At 40.8% G+C, this 23,462-nt stretch overlaps 2 protein-coding genes and 1 non-coding gene across 4 annotated transcripts; 1 reads left to right on the top strand and 2 right to left on the bottom strand.

The window, feature by feature from the left end:
* Positions 1–468: 468 nt before the first annotated feature.
* On the bottom strand, positions 469–4,660 carry nrm (nurim). The gene is made up of 4 exons (XM_065948198.1): positions 4,468–4,660; positions 2,851–3,044; positions 2,501–2,677; positions 469–1,533 (listed from the first exon to the last, which is right to left on the bottom strand). The coding sequence occupies exons 1-4, from the start codon at positions 4,616–4,618 to the stop codon at positions 1,216–1,218; spliced, it is 840 nt and encodes a 279-aa protein (XP_065804270.1). The 5' UTR covers positions 4,619–4,660; the 3' UTR covers positions 469–1,215.
* Positions 4,097–4,169, bottom strand: trnak-cuu (transfer RNA lysine (anticodon CUU)). Its single transcript has one exon. It is a non-coding gene; the product is annotated as a tRNA-Lys (tRNA).
* A 2,914-nt stretch (positions 4,661–7,574) lies between the features above and the next one.
* On the top strand, positions 7,575–22,528 carry zbtb22b (zinc finger and BTB domain containing 22b). Of its 2 annotated transcripts, none has more exons than XM_065947994.1 (5): positions 7,575–7,722; positions 11,552–11,782; positions 12,649–13,383; positions 13,851–14,072; positions 16,577–22,528. In XM_065947994.1, the coding sequence occupies exons 2-5, from the start codon at positions 11,552–11,554 to the stop codon at positions 17,657–17,659; spliced, it is 2,271 nt and encodes a 756-aa protein (XP_065804066.1). In that variant the 5' UTR covers positions 7,575–7,722; the 3' UTR covers positions 17,660–22,528. The 2 variants fall into 2 exon arrangements, with proteins under 2 accessions (XP_065804066.1, XP_020514697.3); XM_020659041.3 differs by having other exon boundaries at positions 13,851–14,129.
* The last annotated feature ends 934 nt before the right edge of the window (positions 22,529–23,462 follow it).

Below are 23,462 nucleotides of genomic sequence, written 5' to 3'. Positions count from 1 at the left end.
GTTAAGGTTGAGGGGGAAACGTGCTGTGATGTCACAGCTACAGGCGTTCAGCAGACCTGATCAGACGTTATGTAGCGTGCTTCCAATACCGCCAAGTCCTGATAAAATGAGTTTTAACAGGACTAACATTAATGTCCCCTGCCTTACCCATTTAAACCCTCATTAAGACAAAATATACAGCAGGCTATATATTTATTTAATTCCCATTGACAGCATATAGTTCTGTTTACATGTGTTAGTCCGATCACTGGCCACACATATCTACTCTTTTTATCTACTTTGTTATTTACCTTTTGTCTTTAAATGGACACTTCACATTTTTGGTTTAAATATTTTGTCTACCTGCAGCTTTGAATTGCAAATGACGTTTTTGAATTGAACTGGGTGTACCTAACTAACCACAAAACTGAACTAATGTATGCTAAACAAGACCTGACAAGTGGAATAAACAGACATAATACGCTGTGACACGAGCATGTACTACATTTATTCAACATGGTCTTGAAAATGCTGCATGAAGTGAATCCCCCATGTAGAGACAGGTGAACTAACACTCACATTCAACGTACAAATCAAATATTACACTACTTTAAAGTCAAGACACTCACACACAAACATTCAGGAAAACACTTTTCAATGAAGTTACTCGGGTTAGAAAGTAAGATGAATTGTAACAGATAGATTGGGAAAAAAAGACATTATAATGTTTGTGTTTCCAAAACACAATCAAAAGCAAGTTAAGAAATACATTCAATACCTCAGACATTCAAAAAGGGTTGTTTTTAAACTGTAGCTGCATTTTTCTAAAATTCAAATCTGCATTTCATGTTTTTAATTATGTGCAATTCTATTTCCATATTCACTTATGGAGAGAAAAACCTCACATCATCCCTGCAGTAGCACATTGAATGTAACAGTTTATGACAATATATGACATGGTAAATTATAATTCAATTTTAAAGTTATATGTTGAGGGTTCATTTCAGAATGTAGTGCAATAACTGTTTGATAAAATTAAAATAAAATCTCCACACATGCAATTAAAAACAGTAAATACAGTGTTTAGCGGCTTGTGGTCATATATTATTTGCAGTAAATAACCTGAGCACGTTTGTTGTTTGTTGTTCTTATTCAGCACAGCAGATTACCAGACTCAACATTTCAGGTCAATAGTTAGACAGCATTCAGCTTCTCATCACAGCAGTGACAGGACTTTCACTTCTCCGTGTGGTTGCCGTTGTCCCGCTCTGAGGTGTCAGCGCTGCCCCGCTGCGGCTCAGTTAAGATCTGCATCTTACTGTTGAAGTGAGCACACATGTACGCTAAATCCTGTGTGTCCAGGGAGTGTGCGAAAGCCAGGTAGGTTGACAGAGTCCCCGCCAGCAGGAGTCTATCCAGGGACAAACAGGGCAAGAGCCACAGCACCACGCCCAGCTCAAGACACACAGGGTGACGGAGGTGAGACAAGAAGCGCTGAGCACCCGGTGACTTTTGAGACAAGGGGTCGCCTAAACCGAGACACTCATAATACACCTGAGAGAACAGAGGGACGCGTTAGATTAAGAAACTGCACCAATCATGTGTCAATTTTCTCCCTTTATTTAACTGATGTACGTATGTTTGAGTTTTAACTTCTTGTTATTTTTAATAATTATATTCCTGTTTCCTGTTTTCTTGAGCTGTTGTAATGAAAAAAATTCCCCCATGGGGATCAATAAAGTTTATCTTTATCTATTCATGTAACTTCTAGAGGTTCACTGAATTACTCCCACAGACAACACAATCCCTGTCACACTCAGTTTGTTCTTTAATAAAGACATTATGATCAATATTTATTTCAATGTTATTAGCTGTTCTCCGGTTGTGTTCTTTTTAATTAAAATTCCTGATTTTGCACTTTTTGTGACACACAGTTAAACCTCACTGACGGCCCAGCATTCTCCAAGTAAATTAAAATGATAATAAATTACTTAATATAGAAGATGATGCTTGATACATTTTAATCAGCAACAAAATAAAAATCTTATAATAATGTTTCCATCACATCAAAAATTTACAAAATCAGAGCTCGGACTTAATGTGGTTATTTTTTTATAAACTTTTAAAAAGGACTGTATTTGTATTCACTTATAATAATGTAGATTTTACGCTACTATTACAGTAACGCTGCAGATTACAAAGGAGATGTTTAATAAAAAGTTAAAAATGTTTTCCAAAAATGTAAATTTGTCTCTAGCTTTGTAAAAGTGTTTTTACACTTTGTACTTTTGTTTTACACTTCCCAGCCACCGTAGATTAGCCTAAAATAATTGAGATAAGCTTAAAAATGTAAACTGTTAAAAGTTTGTTGTAAGATTGTTAATAAGAAGTCTGGTGGCCTTGTGTTTAGGATACATAATCTAGGTTTTATATTCACAAAATAGAGAATTCAACTGAACCTGGTGTTTACTGTTTCCTGTTATGTAGACAAAGAACAGCCCACTAATGAATACCTGTTTACCTGCTTGACGCCCAGCAGTTCTGGGCAATCAAAGATCATGAGGATGCTGCAGATGATTGTCCAGCAGAGGAAGTGCAGAGTGAAGCAGAGCAGAGGAAACCAGATATTCCAGGGTGCATGACGTACCGACCAAAGACAGGGGGCGCTGGTCACAGGCTGCCAGTAACGCATTAAAATCTGATATGAGAGGAAAAAGAATAATGATGCAGAGTGGTGTAAAGAAACAACATGTCCAATGTTAAGTCAACAAAGCAGTTAAAGTAACTTTATATAACAAGTTAACTTGTCTTCCACAACAGCAGCAGATAAAAGCAGCATTTTATAAACTTTGAGAGTGTGTGTTGCTGTACCTGGAGGGTCAGTGCAGTGGTGAAGCAGTATGCCGTCCTGTTTAGGGCTCCCAGCACTGACTGCAGGGCCTGTTTGACAGGAGACCAGGCCAGCAGACTGTGCTGTGTGGTGAAGAGAGCCAGCAGCCCCAAATCCACAACAAGAGACCAGAGCACAGAGCTGTCCTGCAGGGCCTCTGACCAAGGTACAGAGTCTGAAAAATGTGAATGCAAATGATGTGAACAAGAGAAGAAAGGTCACTTTATTGTAGAGTTTAAATCAGAATAATTTGAAGAAAAAAAAAAACGCTGGTGCAATTGCATGTAATTGTGAGCTGTCCCTGTTAAAATAAGCAATACATTTAGGAGTGGGAATCACAAGAAAATCACAATAGGATATGACAAGAACAGGTTGCTTTGTCTGCTTTGTCAGTGTTGAACTGCTTGATAAGCTTTACATTTGACCACAAGATAGCATGGCTCTGGTTCTGTTTAAATTTACTTCCTTCCTCTGTATGCCGATGGAGTTTGAGTTTCTAAAACTTGAGGTGTAGATTTTGACAGCAAAAGGCCACTAACACAGTGAATTCATCTTTTATCTTTTAAGCCTTACAAGCCTGTAAATGCTCAACTTATTATGTTCAGTAGATTTTACATTTTTAGAACAGAATAAATAAAGTAGGCCTACTCAAATAAAACCAAAGGTTGTATTCAAAGTTGTATTCAGCATATAAATGAATAAATGATGTGCTGGTTTGTCCTTTTTGGACAATGCAACAAGCCTCTGCCTAATACTGAAGGACACACAAATAGCCTACTGTCCAGCAGCATTCAAGCATTAAACATGCCACAGAAACCTTCATGATAGGCTACATAACCTGGACCCTCTACACCTTCAGCCTACACCTAGACCTCTTTTTCTGTCTCACGAAGCCCCTACCTCTGAACAGAGAAATTCAAAGAAATTAATCGTATACAATGATATTTTTCCTTAAATCTTTTTTTTTTTTTCTACCCCCTTTATTTTCTTATTGTCTTCCCTTTGTTCGGCTCGAACCGACAAAACAAACGCTCTGAACCAACTCAAATCGAAGTTCGTTTTATTCGTTTCATTAGTTCGGTAGTGAAAGGAGGACTAACAGGACGGTTAATCCCGTTTCTAAGTTTCTACTTGAGTAGAGAGGTTTAAAATGTTCAACAATAAATGTGTTTAAATTCCTATATTTTGATCCTAACAGTAATTCCCACGTTTGAGGAAAAGGAATTTCGCCCAACGTGGGGCTCGAACCCACGACCCTGAGATTAAGAGTCTCATGCTCTACCGACTGAGCTAGCCGGGCGCTGACCTCTAGTGGCCAGAAGGTGTAATATCAAGTAGATCAACTATTTATATGGATCCAATACTTGCTGCTGTTTTACTACCGCCCCCCCTTAGGTACAGGAAAAGGTGTATATACCTGAGCTACTTAAAACACATTGATTCTTCATTAAACATTATTTTAATCAAACACTATATATTGTGCAGCCATAGTATAACTAGATTATAGTAATGAAGCATTCTGCTATCAGCTGATAACTCCTCCATTAACGTTAGCTAACTTTTCCTGGTCGCCTGCCAGCGGCGTGTGGAAAGCTCACCTTGGCACAGGGTCGTCTCCCCGGTAATGTTGTGGTAAATTGCTCGAAAAGAAATGAACCGAACAAAGTCTGCACCGGAAATGAAAACAAATGCAAAGTTTAGCAGAGACGCGGTGCAGAGAGCCGAGCCCCGTACCGTCACTGACGCCATTTCAATCAGTGTTCATGTTCATTTAGTAACTTCCAAAAGTGGTGTCTTCCGGGAGAGGAGTTTCTGGTAGTACTCAATATTACCACACGGTGGCGCTGCTGTACTGTAGATAGATAGATAGACCGATAGATAGATAGATAGATAGATAGATAGATAGATAGATAGATAGATAGATAGATAGATAGATATAGAGATAGGTAGATAGAGAGATAGATATAGAGATAGGTAGATAGATATAGAGATAGGTAGATAGAGAGATAGATATAGAGATAGGTAGATAGAGAGATAGATATAGAGATAGGTAGATAGATATAGAGATAGGTAGATAGAGAGATAGATATAGAGATAGGTAGATAGATATAGAGATAGGTAGATAGAGAGATAGATATAGAGATAGATAGATAGATATAGAGATAGGTAGATATAGAGATAGGTAGATAGAGAGATAGATATAGAGATAGATAGATAGATAGATACTTTATTGATCCTGAGGGAAATTCAAAGCATCCAGTAGCAGGTTACAAAGACATGACATGAAACATTTGTTACAAATTAACCACAAAACCGACGCCCCCCCCTCCCATACATATATATTAACCTGAGAAAAAGATTTAAAGAATCCCCCGAGATGAATCAAACTTAAACTGTGCAATTAAAAAAAGACTTATACAAGAAATGTACATAACCTGTACAGGGATAAAAATATATGTGACATTTAAACAAGAACCTAAAAACAGTTGAGGAAAGAAATCTGTAATTAGACCTGAATATAAAAAAAAATGTGTGAAATCTGAGTGTGTGTGTGTGTGTGTGTGTGAGTGTGTGTGAGTGTGTGTGTGAGTGTGTGTGTGAGTGTGTGTGTGTGTGTGTGTGTGCGTATGAGTGAGTGTGTGTGTGTGTGTGTGTGTGTGTGTGTGCGTGTGAGTGTGTGTGTGTGTGAGAGTGTGCGTATGAGTGAGTGTGTGTGTGTGTGTGTGTGTGTGTGTGTGAGTGTGTGTGTGAGTGTGTGTGTGTGTGAGTGTGAGTGTGCGTGTGAGTGAGTGTGTGTGTGTGTGTGTGTGTGTGTGTGTGAGTGTGTGTGTGAGTGTGTGTGTGTGTGAGTGTGAGTGTGCGTGTGAGTGAGTGTGTGTGTGTGTGTGTGTGTGTGTGTGTGTGTGTGTGAGAGTGTGCGTATGAGTGAGTGTGTGTGTGTGTGTGTGTGTGTGTGTGTGTGTGTGAGTGTGTGTGTGTGTGAGTGTGAGTGTGCGTGTGAGTGAGTGAGTGTGTGTGTGTGTGTGAGTGTGCGTATGAGTGAGTGTGTGTGTGTGTGTGTGTGTGTGTGTGTGTGCGCGTGTGAGTGTGTGTGTGTGTGAGAGTGTGCGTATGAGTGAGTGTGTGTGTGTGTGTGTGTGTGTGTGTGTGTGTGTGTGTGTGTGTGTGTGAGTGTGTGTGTGTGTGAGTGTGAGTGTGCGTGTGAGTGAGTGTGTGTGTGTGTGTGTGTGTGTGTGTGAGTGAGTGTGTGTGTGTGTGTGAGTGTGCGTATGAGTGAGTGTGTGTGTGTGTGAGTGTGTGTGTGTGTGTGTGTGTGAGTGTGCGTGTGAGTGAGTGTGTGTGTGTGTGTGTGTGCGTGTGCGTGTGAGTGTGTGTGTGTGTGTGTGTGTGATTCGCTGAGTATTGCTGTGAGAGTGAGATAAAATGTGTGTGTGTGTGTGTGTGTGTGTGTGTTAAATTAGGTGATTTGAGAGTGGGACAAGTGGAGAGAAAGAATCAGTAGAAAAGTGGCCTTTAACTTAACAAGTGCCTCTTCATGCTGGGTACAGGATGCAGACACTTTGGAAGTTTTAGCTGAGCTGGTAGTGCTGTTGAAGCCCATGGAGGTCGGACTTACAGAAGAATTAAAGAATATTTAATGATTAGTTTGAAATGTTTCAGGTAACGAAACCGTTAAATGTTCAGTTTTAGATAAATAATGTTTTTTATTTTATTTTTATTTAACCTTTATTTATCCAGAACAGTCTCATTGAGATTAAAAACCTCTTTTTCAAGGGAGTCCTGGCCAAGAGGCAGCAAAAGTTACACAGTCACACTCACAACATACAGACAGCAATTCAAATGATAAAAAACAGTTACAAGTAAAGGAGGTCGACTCAAGTGCTCTCAGCCTGGATTTAAAAGCATTCAGTTCAGTTATTTTCCAGTCTTTTTGCAGCATGTTCCAATGTCAATAATAATGTCAATAATACAAGGGACATGTTATTTTCTGCTCAAACTTAAGTTCTGAATGTCTTGAGAGGAAACTCTGGTTTATATTTGGATATTTCTCCAAGTAACTTTTTGTACAAATGTCATTTGTACAATCAAGTCTCATTTTTTACTTTTGTGCTTGTACATTGAAACCAATGCAAACAAATATGGACAAGAATACAAAGCCACAGAAGTCGTGGCATTAGCCTATAAAACAGATTCAAGGCATTTTTAATAAAAAATAGAAAATTCAAACATGGTGAATGATAAAACAGAATGAGGACTCACTTTAAGAGAAATGGACGATGTTTACATTACAACGAGAAGACAAAGACTGAATAATAATACATTTATTTTATGATTTATTTTTATGATTGAATAAGTCAGAAACAAATACTTTAGAGATAAAACTCTTGATGGTTTGAATTAAACAAATTTTGTCCTCACGTAGTGAATAAAAAAGTTATCCAAAAAAAATCTAAATACATAAAAAGAAAAACGAGTATTTTAAAACACAAACAAAACTGACATGTGAAATAAAGTTCTTTTGCGACTGCTGATGAAGTTTTCATGCACTACTTCCTTACTTTTAATGAATCTTCAGTTTTTAATATTGCTTTCATAAGATAAATCGTTGTTTGTAAATGTTTTTTTTAATTATTTATTTAATGTATTTCCTGTCGGCCGAAGTCTGCCTCGTCTGTCTGGAATCCTCTTAAAGGGGACGCGTCGCTGTCTGCCGCTGCAGGAGAGCTCCGATGGGAAGAACATTTTGGAGAAATGGTTCTCAAACTTCAGAGCCTGGACGAACCGGCGGGACACCGGGCCGGCAGCTCGGTCACAGACTGTACCGTTGAAGGCTGCAGTGTCAACTAAGCACGGTGAGTGTACCGTCCGCAGGGGCTGCCGGTGTGCGAAGCCAGCCGTCTGCGCTAACGTTAGCTCGCATGCTAACGTCACAGCTTGACGGTGTGATGAGAGCCTGAAGCGGGGACGGTTTGGAAACGTTTCTCTGGAAGTAGAGGAGACCTGCGGGGTAAAAACGTGTCCACAACTAAGCTGGCCTCTTTGTCAACACACTACTTTGCTTTCTCAGCTTGTCCACTCAAAGTGTTTGCACTCCAGCTGTTGATTGTTAACACACAAACTGCCGCTGGCTCGTCATGTTCATTAACTGTCAGCATGATGCGTTCAGGTACTCTGTAACGTGGAAAACTGTGCTGTTGATTTGAGCCTCACAGACCTTTATTTCTTAAATTATAATTAATTTAAGAACAGTGTGATAGGCTTTAACTCATGTGGATCATAAATACAGTTAAGGCACTGCAAGTTAATTTATATAGTACCTAACATTGCTGTACATGTATAAACAACACAACTTCAGAAGGTCAACACTTCTTTATTTTTTATATTCAGGTCTAATTACAGATTTTTTCCCCTCAACTGTTTAAAAGTTCTTGCTTTAAATTACACATTTATTTGTATCCCTGCATGGGTTATTGTAGAAGTCTACTTTTTAATTGCACAGTTTAAGTTTGTTTCTTCGAGGGCAGGGAGGGGAAACTTTGGTCACAGCAAGGGGCCACATTCATTTAATTCTGACTGTCAGGGGGCCAAATTGTAGAATACAAAAATGATTACAGTCAATTATGTCTCAAATTTAACTCAACATATACCAGTGATCAAATATTATTATGGAAATATTTTTGTTTTTCATGATTTCATGGCAGATTTTATCATGTTTTCTTCATGTTTTGATATATTTGGAGATTATATTTACATCTAATGAGGAGGATCATAGACGGAGGTTTAATTTTAAAAGTCCATTTGCACGCAGTACATTAAAACAAAATGTGTATCTCAGTTAAATTATGGAATTCTCTCGATACTCATTTAAAATGCTGCTCAAGTATCATTCAATTTAAAATAATGTATAAAGAAAAGGTTCTGGGAAATGATGAATGTATTGAGTTAATCTAACTGATTGTATTTGATGTTTCTATATTTTTGATCTATTTTTTGTTTTGTGAAAGAAAGAGAAAACAACAGGTTAGCCATCTTATTCTGTTAAACAGTCTCTTGTGTTATTAGGAAAAGGGGGGGCAGGTATTATAAGTTTTCCTCTTCCTGCTCCTGTTTGCTCACGAACAGCGTTTCAGCATTATAAGAAAATATTTTTTGTTGTGTTTTATTGTGTTGAAACCAAACACTGAAATGAGCAAAAAAATTGACCTGAGGGCCACATTAAGGGTTGACGAGGGCCGCATGTGGCCTCCGGGCCGCCAGTTGCCCACCCCTAATGTAAGGGTATTCTTTAAATCTTTTTTGGGGTTAATATATATGTATGGGAGGGGGGGGGTCGGTTTTGCAGCTCTTTTTGCGGCTTAATTTGTAACAAATGTTTCATGTCATGTCTTTGTAACCTGCTACTGGATGCTTTGAATTTCCCTCGGGATCAATAAAGTATCTATCTATCTATTTATCTATCTACCTATCTATCTACCTTTCAAATATCTGGGAAGAACAAAACAAAATTTAAGTGTGTGAAACACTTTGACAAAGCTTGAGACAAATTTACATTTTGGAAAATATATTTAACTTTTTTTTTTTTTTAATTAATATGAATTCATTGGGTAGAAGGTTACCTGAATGTTCAACATTTATTGTGCTTAATTGTGACCTTTGAACTCTTCCCTGGCTGATGATGGACTTGTGGTGCATTCATGTGGTGTCGGGCACATCGTAAAAACTAGGTTCCGAGTTGTAAAATGCACGTGAACGCTTTGTGATGATGGCCCTCCCACCAGCAGGGCCTGCTATTGTGTTTTGCCCTTGTGTCTGTGTGTTCATGTCTCCGCAGGTTGCTGGTGGGCGGTGTTCTGTCACACCTGGACAGACATGATCAGTCTCCCAGGTGTAGGCTGTTTAAGATCAGGCTGTCAGCCTCTCATTCCGTCTCTCATCCATTCTCAGCATCACACCATCACCACAGCTCCTGAACTGCAACATGTTTTGTTGTATTCTGGTTATAAACTTTCCTGTGGTTTTGTCAGGCCGGGTCGTGACAGCCTGCTCAAGTCGGAACAACATCTCAGAAAACGATGTTTTGTTAATGTTAAGATACTTGCACATGAACTTTTTGCTTTAATTTAACTTTAATAGAGACATTTCATACATTTTCTTCGTAGCATCCACGATGTTTGTTGCTGTGTTTGCTCTGAAGTTTGAGAACCATTTCTCGGAAACTGGGACCATCCGAGGAGCACATGAATGCAGCATAAGTGTCAATCTGAGTGGCTGTCTGATTGGGTGATTGAAAACTGAGGCAGTCTCTTTGGTGTATATGTACATAGAAATGGTTTGTTGCTGCCATTATACTTGATGAAGGTCAGTTAAACTGAAACGTTGTATGATCAAATGTATCAGTAATAAGTGAGACTGTGTGAGGATGCCTTTCTCATTGTCTTTAAAAAACAAAAGCAAAAGCAAGACTGTGCAAATTTGTTATACAGAGTTTCAGGTGACCGAGTGATGTTTGTCAGTTTGAGACTGTTATCTGAATCTTTCTGCTAAAACGTAGGAATTGACCGCTCACTTCTGAGTCACTTCTAGTTTTCTGGTACGTTCTCTTTCTGGATGGATGCTGTCGTTTGTACATGTGTGTGGTGACTTGTAAAAGTTTTCTGTCTCTTGTAAATTTGTCTCAGTTGCATCAGCGCTCGTATATCGCATTTTGTAAATGTATTTAATAAAATGTAAATGTATTTTGTCCTTCGTTATTTTGTTTTAAAAAAATTATAAAACATTTTACCAAAAAAATGTCAATCTGTCTCAAGCTTTGCAAAAAAATGTGTTTTGTTCACTTCCCAGCCACCGTATCAGATTATTCAAAGTGCTTTGCAGGAGCAGAGACAAACTTCATACATTTCAGAAAAGAATATGTGTGTCCATATAAGAAATAAATATACGACGATGCCATTTCATAATCGGACTGCACATTTAATCGCAATATGAGTTTAGCAATACACATAATGAATAACACAATTATTGGTTTGGGAACGCCAGGCTAGTAAAACGTAGTAGGTCTTTGATTGGGATAGGCTTTTATTTGAAGTTTTACAGTAAAAGCCTTTTATCGGGCTGTAAATATATATATTTTTTTAAGTGCAATAAAGTGACAAACTGGTGATATACAAATGAGGCACAAGGTCGGGCTGTAAATATAAATACTGTGCATGTTGTTGACAGTGCTGCAGGAGGAGCCGGCTGCACAAAGACGCACTGTGACTGTGGCTGACATCTCACAAATACGTCAATTAAACACTTAAAGGTTTCCAGTTGCACAAGGCTGTCTCAAGTATAGGACTCTATTGCAATGTATTCTGGGTAAATCAAAAGTCTTTCCTTGGAAACAACAGTGGCAAATCAATTCAACTGCTTCCTTGATTGGCTTCTGTTCCCTCTGCATGAAACGTCTCTGTGCCCTCAGGGTCCCACACATACTGCCAAGTGATTGACGTAAAGACCTAACGGCTATATTCATCTTGGAGTTCTTTGACTAGATGAGAATCACAATCTCAAGTTATCAAGTAGAACTCTACAGATAAACAGCAATAACAAAACAAGAGGGAATTATCATTTTATCAGGAGTTGAACCTGATCAGAAACTTTGAACGTTTAAAAGTCATGAACGTTTATTTTCCTCTTCAGATGCAGTCCTTGTCCATGGAAGTGGGAAGCAGCAGCAGCTCAGCTCCCAGCGACACATCTGGCTCGGCGGTGCAGGTGTGCTTTCCCGGCGCTCAGGCCTCGGTGCTCGAGAGTCTGAACCGACAGAGAGAAGAAGGCCGGCTCTGTGACCTCTCCATCCACGTCCAGGGACAAGTGTTCAAAGCTCACCGCTGCGTCCTGGCCGCCTCCTCACCCTATTTCCATGACCAGGTGGGAGTGCTGTGTTGTCACTTGTATGCCACAGCTGTTATGTAACCAGTAAGAACATATGAACACTTCTTAGAGTCATAGTCTCTTTCTGATTGAGAACATAGGTTGTTTTTTTTGTCTCTAAGAGGCACGCTTCCTTTCATGAATGCAGATACAGAATTTTGGATTTTGATGCACTTGTCTACATTTGAAAACCTTTAGGTTAAAATCGTGGAGGAGGCATGTGACGCACTTCAGTCAACACTCAGTCTATGATAAGATAAGAGAATCCTTTATTTATCCCACAGCGGGGAAATTTACATTGTTACAGCAGCAAAGAGCAAAGACTGCAGACAAAAAGTGAACACAGTACAATTTAAAGAAAAAAATAGAAATTAAGAATATACTAAAAAACAAAAAATAGATCAGCTGATGATGTAACCATTTGTGTTGTAAAAAGAGCGAGGCGAGGACTGTATGGTGGCGCAGTGGTTAGCGCTGTTGCCTGGTTCGAATCCCAACTGGACAGGTGCCTCTCTGTGTGGAGTTTGCAGGTTCTCTCCGTGCATCACTTTCCCTCCACAGTCCACATGCTCGTTAGCTTATAATGAGTGACTCTAAAACTGCCTGTGAGTGTGCCTGGTGGTTTGTCTCCGGTGGCCAGTTGTTCTTTTTCACTTCACTGTCAGTGTTTGTTGTAAAATTAGAATATGTTAGTGGTGAATAATCCGCAGCTCATTGTATTTATTTACAAAAGAGCAGTAAAAACAAAAATCAATGGAGGATCTGTTTTTCTGTGATCATCAGTGTTTATGTTCGAGAGGCATGTCGTCTTTTTGAAAACAGACCTGCTTCTATTCATTCAATCATTCTTCTCCCATCCACAGGTACTACTGAAGAACATGTCTACTGTCTCCATCCCTGCTGTAATGGACCCGTTGGCGTTTGAGAGCGTGCTGAGCTGCGCCTACACCGGTCAGCTCAGGATGCTGCGAGAGGACATAGTCAACTACCTCACGGTGGGCAGCGTGCTGCAGATGTGGCACATCGTGGACAAATGCACCGAGCTGCTGAAGGAGGGCCGTGCGGTAGCAGGGAGCGGTGGAGGAGGTGGCGGCGTGCAGGACGGAGCGGGCATCAGAGGAGGTGAAGGGTCAGCTAACCCCGGGTGTAGCAGCAGCAGCAATGGGGACACTGACGCAGGTGGAGGTAACAGAGCTGTAAGAAACGGTGGGGTTGGTGCTGGACAAGCCCAAGTGGTCGGGTCCATCGAGGCCCAGCGTGCCTCCCAGCCTCCCAGCCGGCCATCAGTGAGCGAGAGCCAGTCTCCCAGCAGCACCAACTACTTCAGCCCCAGGGACGGGAGCGGTGCAGCCGCAGCAGGAGCTTCAGTGGACGGAGGCGGGGCTAGCAACACCCCAAGCTACTGCACCCCTTCTGGAGGAGAGGAAGGATTCCTTATTGAGGAAGAGGAGGAGGAAGTAGAGGAGGAAGAGGAGGAGGTGTTGTACCACCAAAGGAAGCGGGGAAGAGGAGGAGGGAGTGGCAGGAGGAAGAAAATGAGCTCGTTGTCGGAGCAGGAAGTCGGGGTCAGCGACAGCTTTGGTGTGTCGTCCTATCAGGTGAGCGGTGATGCTCCGTCACTGTGGAACATCTTTAAATGCACCCTGAAACCTCGTGTTTTAAAGTTGTTTTGTTTCAGCGTTGTTTTTGTATTTTTGTCAGACAATGATCAAAACAAATGTCATCATTTCTGAATAGATGTGAAGTATTTGTCACGGGAAGAACATAGTTTCTCTTTGTCCCACAGTCATGAAACAGTTTCTTAAGAAGCTCTCGTTACTATTTTAAATATATTTAGCTTTGTGATCATTAGCAATATGAATCTGACTGTGCAAATATAAACAGAAGGAGAATGATTATCTACAATAAGGCTGATCAGACACTTTGAAAGACTAAAACTGCCCGTTTGTCATGCTGCTTTACCTTGATTCTAACATGATGTTTCGATTATTCAGATCTTTAACAGACAACAAATATGAAATATCCCTCAGTGCTGTATTGTAACATGGAATATCTTGATTTAAAGGATGGGGAGGAAACAGCGATGCCACCTCAGAAGCGTCCTACATACAGCCAGCCCAGCATCATGCCTCGTAAACAGTGGGTGGTCGTGAAAACCGAGCGATTGGAGGACGACGACCTCATCGTAGTGTCTGGAGAAGAAGGAGGAGAAGATGAGGAGGACGAGGATGAGAGGGAGATGGAGCTGGCCAGACAGAGGGAGAGAAGTGACTTCAACATCTCCAACGTAAGGAGTCTTTCAGCCGAGCTGGGGGGGCGAGCTGAGAGTGACATGGACTCACAGGTGAACTGAGACTCACTTTGAAGACACAATGCTGTGTGTTCATGTGGTTATAGTGTGTTTTTTAAAAAGCTGGAGGCAAGAGTTTTAGTTTGGGGAAAGTTAGAAAGTTAGAATGGATGCCAACGCAACAGGGAGGAAAAGTAGTCGAGGCTTTCTGCCAGAGACCCGACCCCCTTCTTTCTTCAGCAGCAATTACAATCACACAAGGCTGCAGCAAATGACCTGCTCTTTCATTTTCACCTCATATCCCGCCTCAGACCAACAATCTGAAGCTTTCTTCATCAGTAAGTATTGAAATTATTGATGATTTTGAATGTTGATTGTTATAAAATTTGTATTTTGTAGCTCCGCCAAAAACCTAAACCTAAGTCATACAGTCTGTATTTGATAGAAAATGAGAACTTTGTGTTAATGTTATCACCTCGCTAAATAAATGCAAATTGATTTAAATGTTGAACCTTTCTGATGAGTTGTTTTATCTCATGACTGTAAAAAATATCAGTCTTTGTTAGAAGTGTCGCTCTTTATAACTTCTTTGTGTCTGGGAGATAAACACAGTATAAATACAGTACACCATGTTTCTGTGAGAAAGGCTGATGCATGTATCACAGCTACCGTTTCTAAAAATACCAGGTTTCCTTCTGACTGACTAATGACTAATATAATCACATCTCAATCAGAGCTATTTATACAAAGTTGGAACGTTGTGTAACATGTAAATAAAAGCAGCAACATTTAAACTCTGTATTTGATTAAAAATAGCAGAGAGACAACATTAAGTACAGCACATTCCTACATCTATCTGAATGATTCAGGATAGGAAAATGTATAAAAATGTATACAGAGACATATTTTATTCTACACAACCCTTCTCATCACTGTGTATTTCTCTTCCAGGTTCATTCTGAGGGATACCATGACAGACATGAGAGAGGACTCACACGGCTTCATGTCCAGAGTGTTGGACGTGATCGACTGTATTTGAAAACAAATCAGAGATCTGTTCCACGTATAAATACTGAGCTGGAAGGTTTCCCAGCAGATTGTTAAATTTGATCTTACAGTTTAGTAGCTGATGTTTTCTTTCAAGTTTTTATTTTCAGACAAGAGGAAACTTTTATCAGTATTATGGTAAAAAAAAAAACTTTCAAAAGGTGAATCATTTATATTCTATTTTATGACTGTAACTCCTTCGTTGAACACACTGAAAGATAAATGTTCTTCAAACCTAAAGACACTCCTAACTTCACCTTTATTAATCTCTGTTAACCTTCACCTTTGTTCTTGTTTCCTCTCTTTTCATTCCTGTCTTTGAAAATAAGTTAAATCAGTCCTGAATCTGTAAAATGAACATTGATGATTAAAGAGTTTCATCATGTCCTTCTTGTCTCTGTTTTGTGTTTATATATATTCAGACACTATTTGTATGTTTCTTTTCATCGTGTTAATAATGTTAACCGATAGAAGTCATCTTGATCCTTTCTTTCTTAGTAAAGCTTTAAAGTCTTCTCTGCACAAAGTTTTGTACGTGTTTTCCTGTTTTCACTGCTTTGACAATAACCATGTCATTGTGATGTCATAGTTTCAGTGGCCACACCTTTCACGACGACAGTGATGACATTGTCTGCATGTTTCTCTGACCAGGATAATCCGCCTGACCACATGAAGTGTTTCTTGAACTCTCGGACCCCGAATGATTACATCTCATCGCACTGATGTCAACATCCTGGCATTTACCATAATGAATCTATGAAGGAACTGAATGTTTTTACAAAGTTTCAGGGATGTTTTAGGCAAACGATGACATGCATGAATGGATTACAGAGAAGAGGAGTAATGTTTAAAAGAAATACTCAGAAGTTTGAAACTTTAATTCTGAAGGTGTGAAGTGATGAAGGTGGAAACAGCAGTTGTCTTTTATCTGCTCGGTTACAGAGTTTGATTTCTGGTAGAAAGCTCTAAATAAACACTCACTGGTGGCCTAGCAGTTAAGTTTGCAGCCCTTTAAAGGAGACAGCCCTGGTTTGAATCTGACCTGTGGCTTCCTTGCTGCGTGTCATTTCCCACTTTCTCTCTCTGTTCCCTATTTCTGACTCTATGCTTCGTCCTGTCTCTCTTATAAAGACATTAAAAGCCCCAAAATAAATGTTAAAGAAAGCTCCAAAAACACATTTCTCCAGCACTGGTTTAAAAGTTAATATCAGAAGTTCAGATTTTGGTACCTTCTTTCTGCAGGTCAAACAGACAAACAGCTGACTGAAGCTACGTGATGTGCAAAGAAACGCCTGTGAGCTAGTTCAGGCAGTCAACTCGAGCTAATCTAGAAAAACTGGGACTCACGTTTATAAAACCTTCAGATGCTAATTCATTCCATCCATTTGTTGTAACAGCAGATTACAATTTACAGTTCATCACAAATCTAAAACCCTTTTCCCGTCCCTCTGCAGGTGGACTACTGTCAGTCTTCAGAGGACTACCTCAAGTTTGAAGGCAGTTTGATGGACCAGACTTTGGCTCAGCACCTTCATGACAGTGGAGCCGGTCAGAGCCAGAGCGCCAACCGTGCCGTGTCAGCGCTGCTGGGCCAGGTCCAGTCTGCAGCCTCAGCCCGGACTCAGCTCTTCCCCCTTGACATGCAGGGGAACCAGATCCTCCTCTACAGCCAGGCCTCCGGTCTCTCTCTGGACTCTTCGGCCCCGCCCCTGGGTCTGACTGGTGGTATGATGGGAGGAGCCTCTTTTAAAGGACCCGGTCTGGAGCACGGTGCGGTGCACCTGTCTGTGCAGGGCGGTTTGGGAGTGGACGGCTTGGACAGCGGGGGGATCGGGAGTGGGGGCGGTGCCAACAGCACTGGGGGTTCAGGGAAAGTATTTATGTGCCACTGTGGGAAGACGTTCACTCACAAGAGCATGCGGGACCGCCACATCAACATGCACCTGGACCTGCGGCCCTTCCACTGCCCAGTCTGTTCCAAGAAGTTCAAGATGAAGCATCACCTGACGGAGCACATGAAGACGCACACGGGCCTCAAGCCGTACGACTGCCTCAGCTGTGGCAAGAAGTTCATGTGGCGAGACAGCTTCATGAGGCACCGCTCACACTGCGAGAGGCGCGGCGGGCTGGGAGAGAGCGGCGAAGGAGGGAGCAGCAGTGAAGGAGGGAGAAGAGGAAGTGATGACGGGCAAGATTTGATGTCACCTCCTCAACTCCTCCTGTCTGCAGGCGAAGGAGGACATGGAGGAATTCTGGGAGGAAGAGGAGGCGTGTCTGTTACTTCCCCACATCTCTCGGGCTCTGTTCTGTCGCCGCAGCACGGCGGTGTCTCAGCCGCAGGAAGCATCAGCAACAACAGCGTGAGCAACAGCAGCAGTGCTGCCCTGAGCAACAACATGGCCGCCACAGGGGCGCTTCTAGGGGTCGTTTCAAGTCCAGGTCAGGGATCAGGGATGTTTGGTGGACTGGGGCTGGGACGAAGTGTGTGTGATGAAGATGTGTGTGAGGTTAGTGCCAATGATAGTAGTGTGACTTAAACCAAAAGTGTGTGTTTTGTCCACCAGGGGGCTGTCGTGTTCCTGGTTCCTGCGGCTGATTTTACAATGTTGTAAACTTGGAGCAAGTGAAGCACTTTTACCCGCCAACACTCACAACAAGCAGTGATAATCTTTGTGAAGGAAGACAACGCTTCTGTTGGACAAAAACTGAAGAACCTGTACGTGTTTATAAATCAACGCCATTCTAAGATTCCACTGTTGACCATTGTGCCGTAAAGTAAGTGAAATAGTGGTCGTTCTGATGGCGTCTCTAACTATCCTCCAATCGTCACGCCACAAAGACTTTTAGGGAACCTGCCTCCAAAAAGTGGCCTCAGTAAAATGGACCTTCACTCTCAGTGAGAGGGGTTTAGTTTTCAGTATCAGAAACGTTGTTAAAGGTTGTTTTTTTTTGTTCTGTGTCAGAGTGTTGTTTATGTTGAGAGGAGACCAAAAAGTGAACAGACTCTTACCTTCTTCTGTGGCAACATTATAGTATCAGTAGAGTAGATACAAGGCTGTTCTATCGTAACGTATTGTACTTTATAAATATAATAAGTTAACACAAATCTGCACATACCCATGGTTCAGTGTTTGAAGAGAAGAAGCAAACGTTGCAGGTTTGTGTTTCTGAATTGACAGCGGTGTGTCTTCTCCTGCCGTGTGGATTTGGAAGTTACGTCATGGCTGCTTTGCTTAAAGGTTATCCAGTTGAACAGTTAAATAATTATTTATCTTCTTAACAAGAGGACAAAGAAATATCCACACGTGTACAGAGAGGAGTTTTCACCTGACACTAACTATCTGGTCTTTTGGCTTGAACTCCAGACTCACTCTGATGACTTTGTTTGTTTTTTAAAGAAACAAAAGTCAGAAGTGAAGTTTTAAATCTGTTGTCCGATATGGTCCATCCTTTCTAAACATAAACATCTTGAAAAGCAGGAGGCGACTCGTCTTCTCAGCCTCTGTGTTCGGCCTTCACTGTCTCGTTGTTCACAGAGTTTACTTGTAGTGAGGAGAAGTTTATTATTACTGTAAATATAAAGAGTATATACGTCGTATGAACACATACTAACCTGTCATTCTGAAGCGCTCGGGTCCATCTGATCCACTTAATCAGCTGTAGAGAAAGTGTTCTGCACAGGGTTTCCTTGTTATTGAAACCTCCTGATGGTAGATGTTGTCCTATCTAAGCTATACAGTGTATAGTGTGTTTACAAGCATACCTCACCTGAAACAAGTTAGGGACCTCATTTTAAAGAAATCCTCACTTTTCAGAAGCTGGCACACACACAAAGAAGTCTTTTCTTTTTTTCATACAGTAACATTTTATTATTGAAAAAAGCCTACATTGTGTTTGTTTTTTCTGCAACAATTTTCAACAGTTACAGACCCTGACCTCTCAGATATTTGTGGACGTTTTAATTTCAACGCTTTATCTTATTTTGAAGTAGTCTTCCTGTTTGGTTTCTTGGTGTGAATGTAGTTGTAGTCCAGGTCACTTGTTATGCAGAAGGCACCAGTTTGAAAGATAAGCTTAAGAGTCCTTAAATGTAAGTTTCCTAAGAAGTAAACTTTGATAAAGATGTTAGGAGGCACACAAAAATCTGCTGTTCGTCTGAATTAACAAGGTCGACGCCTCAGCTGCACATTTGGGATCCAGTAATTCAGCAATGCATGTCTCTGCGTGTCTCTCGAGTCACCAGCCTGAATGGATTTCAGATGCATCATCTTATGTCCATGGAGCATGTCGTATCAGCTGAGGTGATCCTGCAGAAACTCTGCAACGTCCAGCAAGCGGAGCAGAGCTTGTTTTGAGTCTCAACAGCAAAGATCTGATGTGTCTGCACAAAGTCAATAAACTGATTAACATTATCTACGTTACTGAAAAGTAACTCCCAAATAAAACTGGATGTTAATGAAACACTCGAGTGGTCAAAATGAGAGCTTCTGGTGGATCTGAAGGATACTGGTGTCTTGTTACTCCACCTTTTTCTTATTCCAGAGATAATCACCTCGTTAATTCAGACAAACTGAGCAGATTTTTAGATGTGAACGCAAAACGCTTCCTGTTAAGTAGAGCGAAGGCCATGTTTGGATTTCAGCTTTTGGAACAAAGTAAATAAAACCTGTATTAAAAGAAAACCTGTCCTACTGATGGTCAGGATATTTCCTTTGATTGTTTAACATGATTAACTACTGGGGTAGTTCACGTAAAAACTGTCCCTTCATGACATCACAAAGGGCAGTAGCCCCTCCCCCAGCTGGGTGACACTCCCACAGCTAGGTGTTTGTTCTGCCCTCTGAGTCTGCCTTCTCACCGTAAACAATAGGACATGGAGCGAGAAAGACCGAGTACACCCAAGCCCCTTCCAGAGAGGGGGCGTGGTCAGACACAGCTCATTTACATATTTAAAGGTACAGACACAGAAACAGCCTGTTCTGAGCAGGGCTGAAATAGAGGGGTTTATAGACATGATCACATACAGGATCAGAGTGGATTTAGAACAAGAAACTTGACACACATGTTTTAAGGAACTCTGAGACTAGTTGAAAAGGAGGAGAATATGTCACCTTTAAAGGACAATTCCCAAACGACTATCTGATAATCTTGTTCTCATTAGAGCCGGTGAGTCTTTTGTTCTTTTAAAACTCCTGTGAGGAGTTTTTAAACTGGCCTGAATTTGTTGAGTTTTTGTTCTGCCTGTAACTGCTGCACGGTTTCAGATTGGAAGATTTACAGCACGCTGTGGAAAGAGGCTTTTTCTTTTTTTTACAGTACCCCCCGCATACATTACTTATTACTGTGTGTGATAAATCGAACTAACCAAACATAATCCAAACAGGGTGCCAGTTCCTCACAGGAGCTTTAAGTAATAATAATCATGGAAACCTCAGCTGAGTGTAATATGTTTTAAAACGGCTGACTCGTAGATTATATTAGTTTCTCTTGGGTTCCTTCTTCATTGCTCACTCAGGATGAAACAGAAAAAGAACTTAAATTTAGCAGATTGAAACACACATCAGGTTGTTTACTTTTTATCTCGTACATTTAATCCTCAAAGTTTATTTTTCTCTGGTCGTGTGTCGTCTCTCCTGGACCTCTGCTGAGGTTAACACACTTTTAGCTCTGTGCTGTAGATATATATTTACTGGGACTCTTGTTACTTCAGAGTAATGTGAGAGCTGTGTGATGCATTCAGGGACCAAACTGAAAAGGTACTTAAAGGACACACAGACAGGGAGGGGTGTGGTACTTCAGATTGTGCACGTTATTCCAATGTTCTTCCTTGTGTTAGTCATTTCAAATGTTGGGTTTGTTTGTAAAGAGGTTGTTTATTTGTCGTCTTGCTAACTTTCTTCAAAGTGGGACGTTATCATGTGTTTATGTGCCTTATCAGCATTTTCATTTACTCGTTTAACACAAATTCATTCTGTTACTAAGCATTTGATCTCACAGTGTGATTAATGTTAAATACTTGTACTGTAAAGAATTAGTATCTTGTTTCAGCACAGTCATACATATTAGTGCAGAAGATGTACTGTAACCATAGCAACAGAGCTGATGCTAACTACATCGACAGGTAACTTTAGCCGTGAACAGACCATGTGTTTGAGGTTTAATTGATTATTTGACGGGATTAAAAACCTTAACAATAATTTCCTGCAGTGCAAATTTGCACAAGCAGTTGCTAATGTGCATCTCGGTTTCCTAAACAAGTCTGATGTAACTAAACCTTCAAATCTATAAATAAAGTTTAGTTTTATCAGGAGTTAAAATGCCCTAAACCAGGAGATGTCTGTTTAAATAAGAAGATGAAGTTAACGACTTAGACATGACGGAGAACAAGAAGTTCCAAAAAGGTAAAAATGTTATCTTGATCCAGAAGATGATGACTTGTTCCCACAGGATATTTATATTGTGTGAACAACATTCAACATTTAACTCTTTAGGACTTCAGGAGCTCTGCAGACTCAAAACCAAAGAGAGTTTTTTTGTTTGTTGTTTTAGGCCCAATCAGTCAGGTTCTGTGAAAGCGATCATCAGAATTGGTTCCTTAAAGGCAGGGTTGGTCATTTTCTCCAGATCCACTTTTAAAGACTTTGGTGTAAGTTGTCTTTAGGTCCTGACAGACATTAATGACTCATGTTCTCTGAAAAAGGAACAAAGAAAATCCGTCATCTGTATCAGTTTGTAAGTCTGTAAAAACTTCAACTAATGTCTGCCACGAGGTACCAATCTGATGAACCAATCAGACGCCTCCCTGTCTCCCTGCTCGCTCTCTACCTCTTACCTGCTCTAGCTCACACTCAAAGCTCGTCACCGATGACTTTAGGAGTTTATACTGAGAGTTAACTGACCGCTGAATGAGACATGAGACGACGTAGTTTCTACACAATGCAAAAGCTGAGGTCCACTTCTGGAGGGACGGCGCTCGTGTATGTAAGTGAGGGGGCGTGGCTTTAGAGGGAGCACAGAGGGGAGGGGGTGCAGACGCAGCACTGAGGGAATGCTACTTTCAAAATCATGCTAGTTTTCGAAAATGACCAACCCTGCCTTTAAAAAGAGCGCTCAACACTCCTGTGTGTGAGGAGAATGTAAAGATGAAAGAATCAGAGCTACACGATGCTGCTGTAAACGACATTCATGTATTTTGTTGTTAAATTTGTACATTCCTGAAATGTTTCACGACTTCTTTCATGACCTCTGATGACCAGTTGATTGTTGAACAGGAAGGGACAGTTGTGAAAACACAGTTAATGTAAATCCTGTGTGCTTATTAAATGTAACAAACTACAGTACATCGATGTTCACCTCGACCCGGTATCAAAATAACAGATTAATAAATTATTTGGTGAGAAAAATCATCTTTGTCTGTTTTTAATCTCTTTTAAAGTCTCTGGACATTTAAAGGATCTGTCCTTGGCCCAGTACACGTTCCCCCTGCAGCCACATCATCGACCAGCGCGGGATATCCTTCCCCCGTTACGCTGATGACACACAACTCTACCTGAAAACTCACACAACCTCCGCTGCAGCCACACCATCACCGTCCACACTCACTGCCTGCCTGGAGGAGATAAAGGAGTGACAAAAAGTGAGTCTGGAAGCAGACGCATTGTCTGTAATGATATGTCCATAATCTGTTACTGTTGTAGTCAAGACCACACTAACCGAGACCAGAACAGTCTGAGGCCAAGAGCGAGACATTTAGGGATTGAGACCGAGTCAAGACCAAGACCATAAATATCACAGATAAATCATCATCTTGTGTGCAGGGGGCATCACTCACTTAGACTGTAATAATCTATAATAATAATCTTTATTTATAGAGCACTTTTCAAAAACAAGTTACAAAGTGCTTTACAAGGACAGCAAATATGAAAACAGGCAGGAAGGTTGAGGCCGTAACCGGGGGATACAAATCGAACTACAAATGAACTGAAGTTATTTGTTATATCAAAGTAATGACGGGGACAAATAGTCTGTCAGTGGTGTTCTTGATTTAAAATCCAAGTCCGAGACCAAAGTGAAAATGCTTTCGATGACGAAACGAGACCTTCAAAAAGTGACCTTCAAAAAGTGTTCTCGAGACCAAGACCGAGTAAAACACTATAATCTATGACGGACCTTTTCTGCAGTAAAGAGGGAAGTTGGATCTGATGAGGTTGTTGACATATTTAAATGTTTTGTAAACTGTTGATCTTTCAGTATCACTTCCATAAGTTTAAGTTTCACATAATCAGCATAACCTTCTTTGGCCACACATCCACTTCTCATCTGGGTGTAAAACTTGACCTT

Source organism: Labrus bergylta, chromosome 19, assembly GCF_963930695.1.
Source record: "Labrus bergylta chromosome 19, fLabBer1.1, whole genome shotgun sequence".
Classification (NCBI taxonomy): Eukaryota; Metazoa; Chordata; class Actinopteri; order Labriformes; family Labridae; genus Labrus; species Labrus bergylta.
This window is presented reverse-complemented; position numbering and strand designations above follow the sequence as displayed.

What these genes read in the sequence shown, in the direction of transcription:
- zbtb22b (XM_020659041.3), top strand. Translation starts at nt 11,552, where the DNA reads ATGCAGTCCTTGTCCATGGAAGTGGGAAGCAGCAGCAGCTCAGCTCCC. An exon ending in CACCCTATTTCCATGACCAG is followed by an intron (nt 11,783 to 12,648) that starts GTGGGAGTGCTG and finishes TCCCATCCACAG; the next exon opens with GTACTACTGAAGAACATGTC. An exon ending in TTGGTGTGTCGTCCTATCAG is followed by an intron (nt 13,384 to 13,850) that starts GTGAGCGGTGAT and finishes CTTGATTTAAAG; the next exon opens with GATGGGGAGGAAACAGCGAT.
- nrm (XM_065948198.1), bottom strand. Translation starts at nt 4,618, where the DNA reads ATGGCGTCAGTGACGGTACGGGGCTCGGCTCTCTGCACCGCGTCTCTG. An exon ending in GGAGACGACCCTGTGCCAAG is followed by an intron (nt 3,045 to 4,467) that starts GTGAGCTTTCCA and finishes CACATTTTTCAG; the next exon opens with ACTCTGTACCTTGGTCAGAG. An exon ending in AACTGCTGGGCGTCAAGCAG is followed by an intron (nt 1,534 to 2,500) that starts GTAAACAGGTAT and finishes CTGTTCTCTCAG; the next exon opens with GTGTATTATGAGTGTCTCGG.